A 12,229-nucleotide genomic window follows, 5' to 3' on the forward strand; every position below is an offset into this window, starting at 1 on the left:
CATCGATAGCATGTGGGTATTTGCACCGTATGTGTGCTCTCCTGCTTTGACACACCGTGGTATTGTCCACAAAGGTTACTACTTTGTTGGGGTTAAAAAAAAAAACAGTGATGAGCACATTTATATGTGCATTTCCAATTTATTGTCAGGGTGAAAAACTTCTGTCACCTTCTTTCCTCAGATCTCTTTACAACGAACCCCTTACCCCATCGTCCAACCCCAGCCTCAGTCCTGGTGGGTCTCCACTGAGGGAGGGGCCCCTGGAGAGGTCCACGCTCCCGTCCCCAGCTGACTGGAGTGAGTTCATCAATGCCTCCAACAGCAAGGTGGAGCGAGACCTGGCCCAGCTGACTCTGTCAGATCCAGAGCAGAGAGAGCTGTATGAGGCTGCACGCCTAGTCCAAACTGCCTTCCGCAAGTACAAGGTACAGGCCTGGTGCTCAGGTGCCATATGCTGTGTGCAGTGCAGCCCGCGGTGGCAGGGCTGTACTGTCTGGACTGGAGTAATTAGATGATTTTGTTTTGGGATTTTGGGGAGATGGGTTTTGGGTTCACTTTTTATTTGGTTCCAAACTATGGAGCATTAACATCTTTGGTCTGGAGATATACTGTTATACTGTGACGCTTAATATTATTCTTCTATCTCAATTTCTGTCTCATTCTCTGTTTCTCTGCTCATAAACACATGGCAACAAAAACAAAGAACCTTACAAATATGTCCCTGTGGTTTCAGCATGGGAAGGTGGCTTGAGCAGAGCATGGCCTTGCTTAGAGGAACGATGCATTGACCCCTGTATCCCTGCTCCAGTTAGACACAATTAAGTTTATGTTCTCCTCTCTTTGACTCTGTCTCTGTCTGTCTCTCTCTCTCTCTCAGTTAGGTGTTTGGAGCCTGCTACTGCCTGTTCTTAACTAGCTCTCCACACACCTGTCCTTTTCCCTGTGCCCAACCCCATTCCTCAACTTGCTACCCCCCCTACCCCCATCACCCCCAGCTACATGAGTTTCTATATGACAAACCTTTCGCTGTTGTTTACAGTGATCTTTTGTGCCAGCTGATACTGAGGTGGACATTTGGCTCTCTGTTGCTCCACAGCTTACCTCCTCCTCCCCACTGTTCACATGGGGGCCAGTCCAGGGTGGCATTCATTTGCCAGCCACCAGGAGATCTCAACGAGACTTGACAGAGCAACTAATTTCCTTTGTGGCGAAATGCAGGTTCTGCTGTGACCTCTGACCTATCCCATTCTACTCTTCAACAGGGACGGCCGCTCCGAGAGCAACAGGAAGTAGCTGCTGCTGTTATTCAACGTTGTTACAAGAAATACAAACAGGTAGGCACCACAAAGTGCTGTAGTGTTCCTCATATATAATACATGAATTCGTTTGTGTGTATTGCAGTCTTGTTTGAGTTCAGCTCTATGAATTAACTATGGGACACAGTTTTTGTGAGTATTAGAGCATCTTAATGCATCATTCACAATCTTTCCCTTTTTCTTTTTGCAAGCTAACATGGATAGCCTTGAAGGTAAAACTTTTTCACTACCAGCAGCTGAATTCAGTGCGAAACTTCAGATTGTGTTCCTCCGCCACAGCTCGTCCCCACAGCACCACCGCAGCATTCAGGCACCGCAAAGCGTGACATATTGTTTTGTTCTCGTCAACAGTATGCACTTTATAAGAAGATGACGCAGGCCGCCATCCTTATCCAGAGTAAATTTCGCAGCTACCACGAACAGAAGAAGTTCCAGCAGAGCAGGAGGGCCGCCGTGCTCATTCAGCAATACTACCGCAGCTACAAGGAGTTTGGCAGGCTGAAGCCCCACCACCGCGGGGCAGCTGCTGCCCTGGTGCAGCACAAACTGAGGTAGACACTCAGCCACGTATTAAGGCCAAATACTGGAATATACTAATCTAGAGCTAGAGGCAGTAGGTTAATGAAGATACCACTTTGTCATACTACCTACTGCAAAATTAATTGCAATAGTTATTAAAGTTATTGGACTTGTTTAAGGATAGCCGGTGCCTTAAGTCCTTAAGTCAGCTATGGACAGACACATTTACAGAGGGAACCCTGAGGTCAGCTTCTTAGTCATGACTTTTTTTTTTTTTTCCTATTTCAAAAAATGATTGTGTTCTGTTCTGAAACACCTTTTCATTGAAAGATAAATATTGACTTCAGTCCCTGTTTACAGAAATGTGTGTTTCTCTTCGAATAGTATGACACTATTATCCGTCTGGTGTTTTATAGAGGTAGTCTTCTCACAAAGAGGCAGGATCAGGCTGCCAGGAAGATCATGAGGTTCCTACGTCGCTGTCGCCACAGGTAGACCCCAACACTGACTGGCACATGTACTAACATGCTCATGTATATATGTATATATACACACACACAAAATTTTACATAGGCAACACAAAACTTCAGTGGTTGGCTCATGGTCTAAAACAATAATATCCCACTGAGCTAATCAGTAAATCATAGAAGAAACTACCACTAATTTCATAATTGTGTCCATCTCTCAACTATTCTTTTTACTCGTTGTGATGTTTGATTTACTTTTGCTGGAAAAATTGGGTGGTTAGAAATGTCTCCAAGACCTAAGCTCCACCTCCCTCCCCCTCACTGTATTTGGCCCCCACCTGTCCTCGCCCCCTCCTTCACAGTGCCTACTGTGTGCTAATAGCTGTCTGGTATTGTTTTGCTGTTTATGCCAAGCCCCTTGATGGACCATAGACTGTTCAAGCGGGTGAGTGCAGCCTCAGCAACTCAGTTCGTGCCTCTCTTACTCTCTTTCTCTTTCGCTTTCTCTTTCTCTCTCCCTGTTTATTTTGTATGCCTCTTATCTCCCACTCTGTCTCTCACTCTTACTCTTTAACAATGCAATTATCTCCTCCTGAGGTCTCTGCCTTCGCATTCTCTCCTTCCTTCCCTCACTCTGATTTTCTGATTTTCTCTTTTACTCTCGCTCTCTCTCTCTCTCTCTCTCTCTCTCTCTCCCACCCCTCCTCCCACCCTGCCTCCTTCTCCATCACTGTTGCTTGATGCCTGCTTGCATGAAGGCTGCCAACTGGAGCCACAGGTGGACTGAGAAGCTCAGATTTAGAGCAGAACCTATCTCAAACTAACAAAATGCTTATGAATGACAATGTCACTGCAACACTTAACAGGCACTTCTCTGACTCTCTTTATCTCTGTCTTTCTCTCCTTGGAAATTACTTTTTTTGTTCATGATTGTTTTGTTTTGTTTTGTTTTTTATTTCGGTTTTGTGTGGTTATGCAGATAGCCAGTTTGAGAGAACGGGAGGCTTTTTTCTCGATCATGTTTTAATTCTGCTGCATGTCGAGTGGTGACAACTATGGGCCTTGCTCTTCTACCTTTAGGCATGCTATGGGCCTGCTGTTTCTCAAGTAGTTGTCTGTCTGTCTGACTGGCTGTGTGTCCTGTTTCTAGCCACTCAACAGACTGCGAGGGGAACTTATCCCGTCTAATTTCCATTTACTAAAACTGTGTCAAACTGTTGGATGTAATATCTCATATTGGTTCGTCAAAACAAAACAAATTAATAAAAACAAAAAGGAAACAGCTGAATGGGGGCAAAGCTACAAACAAACAATATATAGCATGTAAAGAAGTTTGAGCATTCGATTATTTTCACAAATCTTTAACCTCCTTACTGTTTCACGTGTTCACTTTTTTTCCATACCTGCTTTATACGGGCCTTAATTAGGGCACCGTGTTTTTAGAGCAGGTGAGATTGTTGATTTAACCACCTCTTATGGCAGCCCTGTGTGCTATACTGTGATAATAGGTTAGGAAGCTGTGATAGCATATAGGTCACAGCGAAGAAACAAACAGTAGGTTCCTTCACCCGCTGGGACTACAGCACAGAGCCTTAATGGATTCATACCTCCAGGGAGTACACCAGCTCAGCATGAGAGGGTGCAACACGCAGACTCACAGACACATGATGTGTGTGTGCGCACACGGCATCTAACCATGCATCTACCATCTGCCTCACTTTCAGTGCATAAATGTTGCAGTATTTACCTTCTGCTAAGAATTGTTGGAGTAGGGCTAAATCCATAACATGGTGGTGGTTGATGGGCTAAAATCAGTTTTTAGGGTACAGAGAGCCGTGTGCTCTACAGGCTGACCGCTGTTTGCTCATACACTTGAGACACGCCAGCTTCTGGTAAAATCCTTTGTGAACTTTCAGACGATGCGTCTGTGAAGACATGATATTCAGTTTCTTTTTTCCTGCAAATTGAGAATTTCTTCTCAGTGTTGACGTGTTTTGAAAGACCTCTTAGTTCTTGTAGTTTTTATAAGAGGAAGGGGCCTCTGCCTCTGACCATAAACATTTTATGAGTCATTCTTACTGACTAACTAGATTTTAAAATGTAGAGGGACATTTGTACGCTGCATTTTGATCTTCATCTGTTGTATTCAAAGTTAGTCACGCTAGCGTCACATGCCTTAAGTGCAAAAAGAGTTTCTCAGGATGTCAAGTGCCACTTTGAAATAAGTAACTTTAACTGTAATAATACCATTACCTTATTGTTTTGGAACATTTAAAATTAAATACATTTCATGGCTTAAGATTTCTTGTATTTATTTTTGTTACAGAGTGCATTTTATCCCAAATGTAATGAAGCAGTATAGTAATGATTCTGTAACTGTGGAAGAATTATCCCCTTTTGTTCTTTCCAAAGTGCAAGTTCAGTTCCATCCTGACCAACGTTTCCTTTCACAGACCAGCCGTAGTTCCTGATGATCAGTGGTACTGTTCAGCCTGTGTGCGTGTGTCTTGACAAGCTTGTTATTCGAGTCCTGTTGTTGTGTTCACGGACACCTGTCTCTGTCTGTGTTCCAGGGTGAAAGAATTGAAAAGGGCCAGGGAACATGAGACCCCTCAGAAGAGCCCCCTCGCGATGTGACATCACTCTCCTCCTGACTCCTCTTTTCTTTTTTCGTTTGTACCCGAGACATTTTACAAGAGAAATGGAAAAAAAAAACATCAATGCAAGCACTGCAATTATTACTACTTCTGCAGTGTTACTGGTTCAACTACTATTACATGTACAACAGCATTTTTTTCACATATCTATTCTTTCCACTGACTTGATTTTGGTCGGAGAGTGGCAACTTCTACGGGATTATAAACTCTAAGGGTCGGGGTGGGGGGGTGCAGAACATTTGCTTCATGGCATTTTTTGCACTTTTTCATGGATTGCTTTGTCTTTTTTGGATATGAAGAGGTTCTGGACGATCAAGAAAGCAAAGGCAGGACATGCCTGAGGAGGTCTGTCACACGTGAGGACCTGAAGAGACGTAAATTAAGGCTGCTGCAGAGGATCTCAGAGGATGGGGAGACCATGCAGAAACACTCTGGGCTCTAATTGTACTTCATAATTTTTTTAAGTGACCAATTAATTCATTTGAAGAAAGATTTTTTTTTTCTTACCAAATATACTGGTAACCCACACGCCCACTTCTATCCACTGCTGTAGGTTATATAATATTCAGTTTAGCTCAACAGCCCCTCCTGTCCCACTGTGCTCTACCCCACCAGTCTGCCCACACGGGTGGAGCTACAAATGAATGTAGTTGGGGGTCTAACCATGCAGATGCAGATGGGGGATAAAATATTTCTTTTTTGCCATTTCTTGAAAAAAAAAGAAACCTTATGCTTTATCGTATATATTGTCACTTTATTACTTGAATTTGTTCCATACTGTCCAATGTATTTGTTCCATCACGTCTAATGTATTGATGATCTGTATCTTCAGACTCTATGTTGATGATGAATCCTACCAAGAAGAAATGCATGACTTCTTGGCAAGAAAAGTCTTTGCTTGTGTGCTTATGGTCTAGTCTTTCAGCCTATCCTATGATTTTCTTTTTGTTTCCACGTCAGTGGTACACATATCCATCTTCTCCTTACGTTCTACCATCTCAGTAATGAAGCTATCCCTGTATTGTCCTGTTTTTTTTTTGTTTTTTTTTTGGTTTCATTTTGCCTTTTTCAGTTGATTGCTCCTCTGAAACCTAACAAGAGAAAAGAACTTGCCTCTTTTGTGTTGTAATGGTTATGGTCATGCAGGTTATTATTGTTCTTTTTAAATGAACTTCAGAGCCTGTGAAGGCTCTTGAGGGGAAGATCACATACATTGCCTTGACGTCTTAGAGATTCTTTGAGGGGTCCCTAAGCTTGTCCCAAAATAGGGGTTTGACAAATCCATATTTTTGACAATTGAGCGATTTCTGTATATAAAGAAGGCTGAAAGTACGTAGGAAAAAACATTTACCCAAAGGGGATTGTATTTTAGAAATATATTATTTTATTCATTAAAAATGGGTCAAAAACAGGTACGAGACAAAAACTGAATATTTGTATAGTTTTCTTTGAATGCCTAAGAAGTATGGTTGTATTGTTTGTATATAGTGTAAATACCTGGGATAAAAATGAGCTATGTGCATGAAAAGTATGAACAGAGTCAAAAGGGAAAAAAAAACAACAAAAGCAGTAGTGGCTATGCTCTGTAAAATTAAAACTATTTCACTATTAGAGTATTTTATTTTATTTTGATTGTTCTTGAGAAGAACATTTTGCTAAAGCATGATATTGTTGCAATATGAAAAAGTAAAAAAAAAAATACTGTATTTAGAGTTAGGAGAAGTCTGCAAAATTATCTTAAAACAAGTACGGTTATGTTTACCCTTTTTTTTTTAACTTTTGTTTGTTTTGGGCTACCAAGAATCTTTTGCCAATGGTGCCATGGTATGTGAATGCTATATAGCTTAAGAAGAGAATTAAGTTAATTTTTGCAGAACAGATAATCATACAGTGAAATACACACTAGCACTAAAGACCATAAGATCACAACTGGCAGAGGATCGCTAGATTAATAAGGTACACAATTTGCAGAGGAAGGGTCATACTTAAGCAGAAAGCATTTAAGTCTCTCATGTCTCCACCATTCCCACAGATAACTGAAGCATTTTACCATCACTGAATATACCATAGCAGAGTTTAAGTTGTATTTTTGTCGTCATTGCCAATGGAATGTGATCTGTTAATGAGGTATCTTGTCTGATCTTAAAGATTGTAAATGGCAGCCTTGCCCACGGTGTCCCTATAAAGCAATCCACGTTATTACTCTGTCACGGTACAAGACTGAATTCACCTCCTTAAATGTTTTAAGGAGCACTGATTTATCAATCCCTGTAGTTAACTGGCGACCAGATTTTCCTAATACGATATGTTTTAACTAAAAACTCCTTGATCAAGGCTGCCAGTGTCTCAATAGACCTTGTATTCCAAAAGAACAAAGACGTCTGGTTGGAGAACATGTGTAGCATACTGTACATGACTGGATTTCTTGGTCAAGCAGCTGAAAACACATTTGCAAAATGAACAGTCAAAGGTGCTAAAACGATTCTATCCGGAATGACAGCAGAGAAAAACTAAACAGAATAAAAAATAAAAAAAAAAGAAATATATAAAGTTGTCATTCACCTCGATGCAGGGTCAGTGAGCCAAAACGACTGTAATGCACTGGTGCCATTTATAATTGTGAGGCTTGAGATGTGTCTTGTATATAGCAGTTTTGATTGGGCTGCAGAAACAATCTGAGGGAGAACACAACATGAGCTGCTGGTCTAGAGGTGCCTGTCGGCTGCTGCCTAATTCTTATAATATATTCCTACCAGAAGTACCAGAAAGTGTATTCTATCTCCAAGTAATGATGTGATTATTCAGCCAAGTGCCACTGAAAAACTTGAGTTTTGTTTATTGAAGTGTTGTCATGTTTGTTAAATAATTATTAGGCTAAATAGGTAATTAGCTTTTTTTTCCTTGATTGACTGGTTGTATTTTTTTATTTGTTTGTTTTTGTTTTGTTTTGATTTCCACTCATCTGATATGTAAACTTTATTTCCTGAGTGTTTATGTAGAAAGTGCCTATTCATATCCTGATAACACCAAGCTAATGTCAGAATGAGTACAATGTACCTGAGGCTGAGAAAACCTGAGAGAACTTGGTCACCCACATTCAGTGCTGTATCTTCTACATGAACACACACGATCACCATCACCTTACACTCACCAAAGCCACTATATGACGTTCCCTGTTCACACCAGTATCACTGCAGCACTCCAGCTTGTCAACATGCTAAGTTTGTTGGTTTTTTTCTGCCTTCTTTTTTTCTGTTTTGCACTGGGACAGCTTGTTAGAATCACATTTAGAAATGCCACTACTGGGGTTTGTTGCCTTGCATTCATCCTCAAGTCTGTGGTTAGAATGCACAGCCAGTGCAGTGTTGTGGCAAAAAAGGAGAGGGATTTATTATGCTTGCATGGGTAAAATAGTTAACAGGGTGACAGAACTGCACCTAAAGCATGCTTATTTTCCTAGAATCGATAGTCAGATAGACTTGTTAAAAGAATTACTGTTCTGTAAAACGATGAGCGTTGGTTTGACGTGTCACAGAACTCAGAAAGACACAGGGCATGTGACCGGAGGGCATACCTACAAATTGAGCCGATGATCAGTATTCAGTAGCTACTGACGTTTTCATGGCAAAGCATGAGGACAGGTTTGTTTTTAGAGCAAGCTCTAACTTTTTAGACGTTTTCTTTAGTATTTTTTTTTTTTTTTTGATTCATTTAGATTTGATCAGTGTGCTCCCAACTTCAAATAGGAACAAATGGACAAGGTTGGAGACCATTGTGACAGTATACATAGCAAGTATTAACTAAGTGACACATACGATACACACAAAAACACATGCACAAGACACCGCACAGCACACATGCAGACATGTCAAGGTGTCAGTTTCACTTGTACACTGAGCGGTGAGGGCAGCGTTGCTCTTCACCGAGCTGAGGGACTGGTTCACCTCCCTTCTGTATTTTTACTCAGGGTGCCAAAATGGGGAGGAGGAAACAGAGCAGGACACGTGATTCACAGCAGACGAAGCTGAAATTGAAAAAGGAAAATCTTTTCAGCAGTGCTTTCTGGTAAAGAATCTAGGACAGACAGGTTCACCGCTGCGATACTGAAGTCCTTAAAAATGAGCGAAGACGAAATATGATCCATTTCCTCTCAGTATCGCTGAACATTGCAGACACCGGTGGAGCCGTTGAATACAGTCCTGTTATATATAGCTCATTAAGATAAATGATTTGACGTTCTCTCATAGAAACCTGTCAAATCATAGTATAATTCTGGCCGGTTCTTTAGGCCTTTAATTTATCTAAGTGACAAAGTGTAGAGGGTATTTAAGATTAAGAGTGTAATTATATGAAGAGTTCACCTGCAAATCTTGTTTTACTGCCATTTATGAATGGGATGACAGGTTAGCTGATAGGCTCTCTGCAGTAGTACACAGTATTATGAATTTCAAGATGTTCTGTGAACTGACCTGGGAATCTGCCTTTCCTCCTCTTCTTTTTCCTAAGCACCCCAACCAGAGAAAGGTAGGCACATCAGGACAACAGAACAGAAACAGTTTTACAACATATTCCACTTGTGGACACAGAGCAATAAAGAACTATTTTGTGGAGACCTATAGACCTAGTGAAGTTTAAAATGATTGGACACATGTAGTCGACTTACTCTTATGCAAATGCCAGTATTGCAAGACAAGCATTCAGTAGTTTATGGACAGCAATTATATGGCACCCTTTACTGAACTGCACGTTTTCATCAATTCCAAACCAAGAAGAAAAAAAAAGGCCCTGCTTTGATAGAAAGTTTTGGGTCCTCGACACTTTGCATGTGAACTAGTGTTAGATCTATTTTCCTCTCCTCTATAGCTGTCTTTCTCTCTGTCTTTCCCTGTTATGTGACCCGATTTTTCTCCACACCCAACCCCTGCCCTCAAAGGTTTCATCTCCTCTTGGTTCTCCTAATGTGTTTTGCTTTCCTCCTTTTTCTTCCCTTCTCTTGTTTGTAAGTTTTATTTTTGTAATTGTGCATGTACAAGCGTCACTGACTCGATGGATATGTAAAAAAAAAAAGAAAAAAAAAAGATTTCAGCTGCTGAAGCCATGCAAAACGTTTTGAATTGCCCTTAAAATATGGAAAATGTTTTCTGAATGCTTTATATTCTTTCTGCTGTAAAATAATAAAAAAAGGAAAAAATGAAGAAAACTCGAGAACTAAAGTTTGTAACGTCTTTTTGTTTGGGTAGCTTCCTTCAGTTTCTCAACAGCATCTTTTATCAACATAAGACAGTTAGCAGATACAGTTTTTATAATACAGGTTTTATTTCTGTTCAGCATATGGTGCTGTATTACCTTTGACTTTTACATCTAAAAGACATTTGGTCATACATTAGTCAACCGAGGACTTTTAAGAAATGTGTGTACACAAATATAGTTTCACACAGCTTAAAAGTAATCTTAATAAATCATCTTAAAGTCCATGTCTCAATCATACCTTTTGTATGTTAGTGTGTGTGTGAGTGTGAGTATGCAAGCATGATTTTGTCTTGTACCTGTTTGTTTTGTACCTATGTGAGTGTAAGATAGGGGTTTTTGTTTTAGTGCAAGCCCTGTCTCTTGTGTGTAGCATTAATGCCTGTTGTCAGTTTTAGACGCAGTACTTCCAGAAACACTCGGAATTCCCCGCTCTCTTCCTGAACTGCTTCCGGATGCCGAAGACGTGGCTGAATGGATTTAAGAGACTTTGCTTCTCCAGTAGGACCTGAAAGAGACGATAAGGTGGTTAGTTATAGACATTTTACTTACAGTATGCAGCTTATTTTTCTTTGCTGTATTACAGATGACATTTGAGAAAACCCACCTCTCTTTTCATCCCCCTAGGAAGCAGGCCTGCTGTTCTGACACCTGAGAGAAAATAAAATGTGAGACTATCAGCCATATTTCTGTGCACGTCCGGCTTTTGGGCAGCGGGAGAATAAAGGTTGAAGAAATAAAAAGTGGGGTAAGTGAAGGGGTGACAATCACACCTCCTCTCAACTGCCTCACTATGGAGTGGATGCAGATTTTTCCTGGATAAAAGTCTGTGTATGAGCACATTAATATATGATCAGCTGTGCATAGTGCAAATGTTTCTTACCATCTCTGTTGATCTCCCCAGATATCAGAGTGGAATATCTGAGACCAGCACCATCCTGAGGAGGGAAGGTTTGCTCAGTGAGAGACAGATCATCCAGGGTGCCGACTCCTCGGTCCTCCACCGATACTGAGGATGAACAAACAAACACACACAGCTGGAAACACGCCGCTGACAGGTATAGATTCACACAGAGTGCATTTTCTATTTACAGACATCTCTGTAATTATTTGTGCTGAACTGTGAACACTCATAGTAAGATGAACACTTTTTTCATGACATATTCTACAGCAATAACTTTTTTGTATTTTTGGTTATTTGAACTAAGAACTGATTGTATTCTTTGGGGAGAGAAATTCAGCAGAGTTCAAGTGTGTGAACTTTGGCAGAACAGTCAGTGTTCACCACTGAGACTCCAAAGTAATTACTTCAAGGCCTCCGGACACAACGTGCCTTCCATTAATCTTCACAAATTGAGTTTTATTTCTAAAAATGCTAATCAAGGTACTGAATTTGTAAATAACTGTGAATAACGGCTATGATGGAGATGTTACTTTCAACTTACCGGGTCCTGGATAAGGCATCTCAGCTGATTCTGTGATGGGGTGGGCCAGCAGTGGGCCAGAGGCCACGAGCAGGAAGGCCCAGGACAGGAGATGGTTACACTTCATCACCGTAGGACACTGTTGTTGGAAGTGGTTCTGATTCTTACGGAGGTCCTCAGGTGGAAAGAAGACTTGTACATGCTCTGTTGGTCCCAGCTGGGTTATATACTTCCAGCTGTAGCCTACCCCCCCTTCCCCTGCATGACATACAGCAGTCGCACAAACACACACACGCACACAGTTTTGCTGGCCAACATCAGCAGTATCCACAGCCTCATCCCATCTAACTGTCATAAATCAACAGGCAGTCACTGGTGAATTATAGGCTCAATAAAAAGACAAGTGCCGTGGCCCGTGCTTCAAGGGCACCGTCAAGTTTTAACAGCTCCTCAGCTTGATTGACTGTTTTTACTGACTTTCTAAATGGGATCAACGCAGGTGTTTCAGATGTCACTCTCAACAACATCCCACAGGGGAGCAGGTGGAGAAACTGTGCAGCCAAATGACAAATGTTTTTATGCTACCAGTTCATCAAACT

The 12,229-nt window shown here is 41.1% G+C and overlaps 2 protein-coding genes across 2 annotated transcripts in view; one reads left to right on the forward strand and one right to left on the reverse strand.

The window, feature by feature from the left end:
* Positions 1–4,908, forward strand: part of camta1a (calmodulin binding transcription activator 1a) — a 272,181-nt gene extending 267,273 nt beyond the window's left edge. The window contains exons 18-24 of the mRNA XM_041055551.1: positions 182–425; positions 1,263–1,334; positions 1,508–1,528; positions 1,668–1,867; positions 2,252–2,326; positions 2,717–2,747; positions 4,876–4,908. Coding sequence (XP_040911485.1) covers positions 182–425; positions 1,263–1,334; positions 1,508–1,528; positions 1,668–1,867; positions 2,252–2,326; positions 2,717–2,747; positions 4,876–4,908 — 676 coding nt within the window. The remainder of the gene's footprint in view (positions 1–181; positions 426–1,262; positions 1,335–1,507; positions 1,529–1,667; positions 1,868–2,251; positions 2,327–2,716; positions 2,748–4,875) is intronic.
* Positions 4,909–10,600: 5,692 nt separating this feature from the next.
* On the reverse strand, positions 10,601–11,757 carry LOC121196271 (urotensin-2-like). Its single transcript, XM_041059845.1, has 4 exons — positions 11,652–11,757; positions 11,090–11,215; positions 10,814–10,857; positions 10,601–10,714 (listed from the first exon to the last, which is right to left on the reverse strand). Exons 1-4 carry the CDS (start codon positions 11,755–11,757, stop codon positions 10,601–10,603), a joined length of 390 nt encoding a protein of 129 aa, XP_040915779.1.
* Between the last annotated feature and the right edge of the window lie 472 nt (positions 11,758–12,229).

Source organism: Toxotes jaculatrix, chromosome 2, assembly GCF_017976425.1.
Source record: "Toxotes jaculatrix isolate fToxJac2 chromosome 2, fToxJac2.pri, whole genome shotgun sequence".
Classification (NCBI taxonomy): Eukaryota; Metazoa; Chordata; class Actinopteri; family Toxotidae; genus Toxotes; species Toxotes jaculatrix.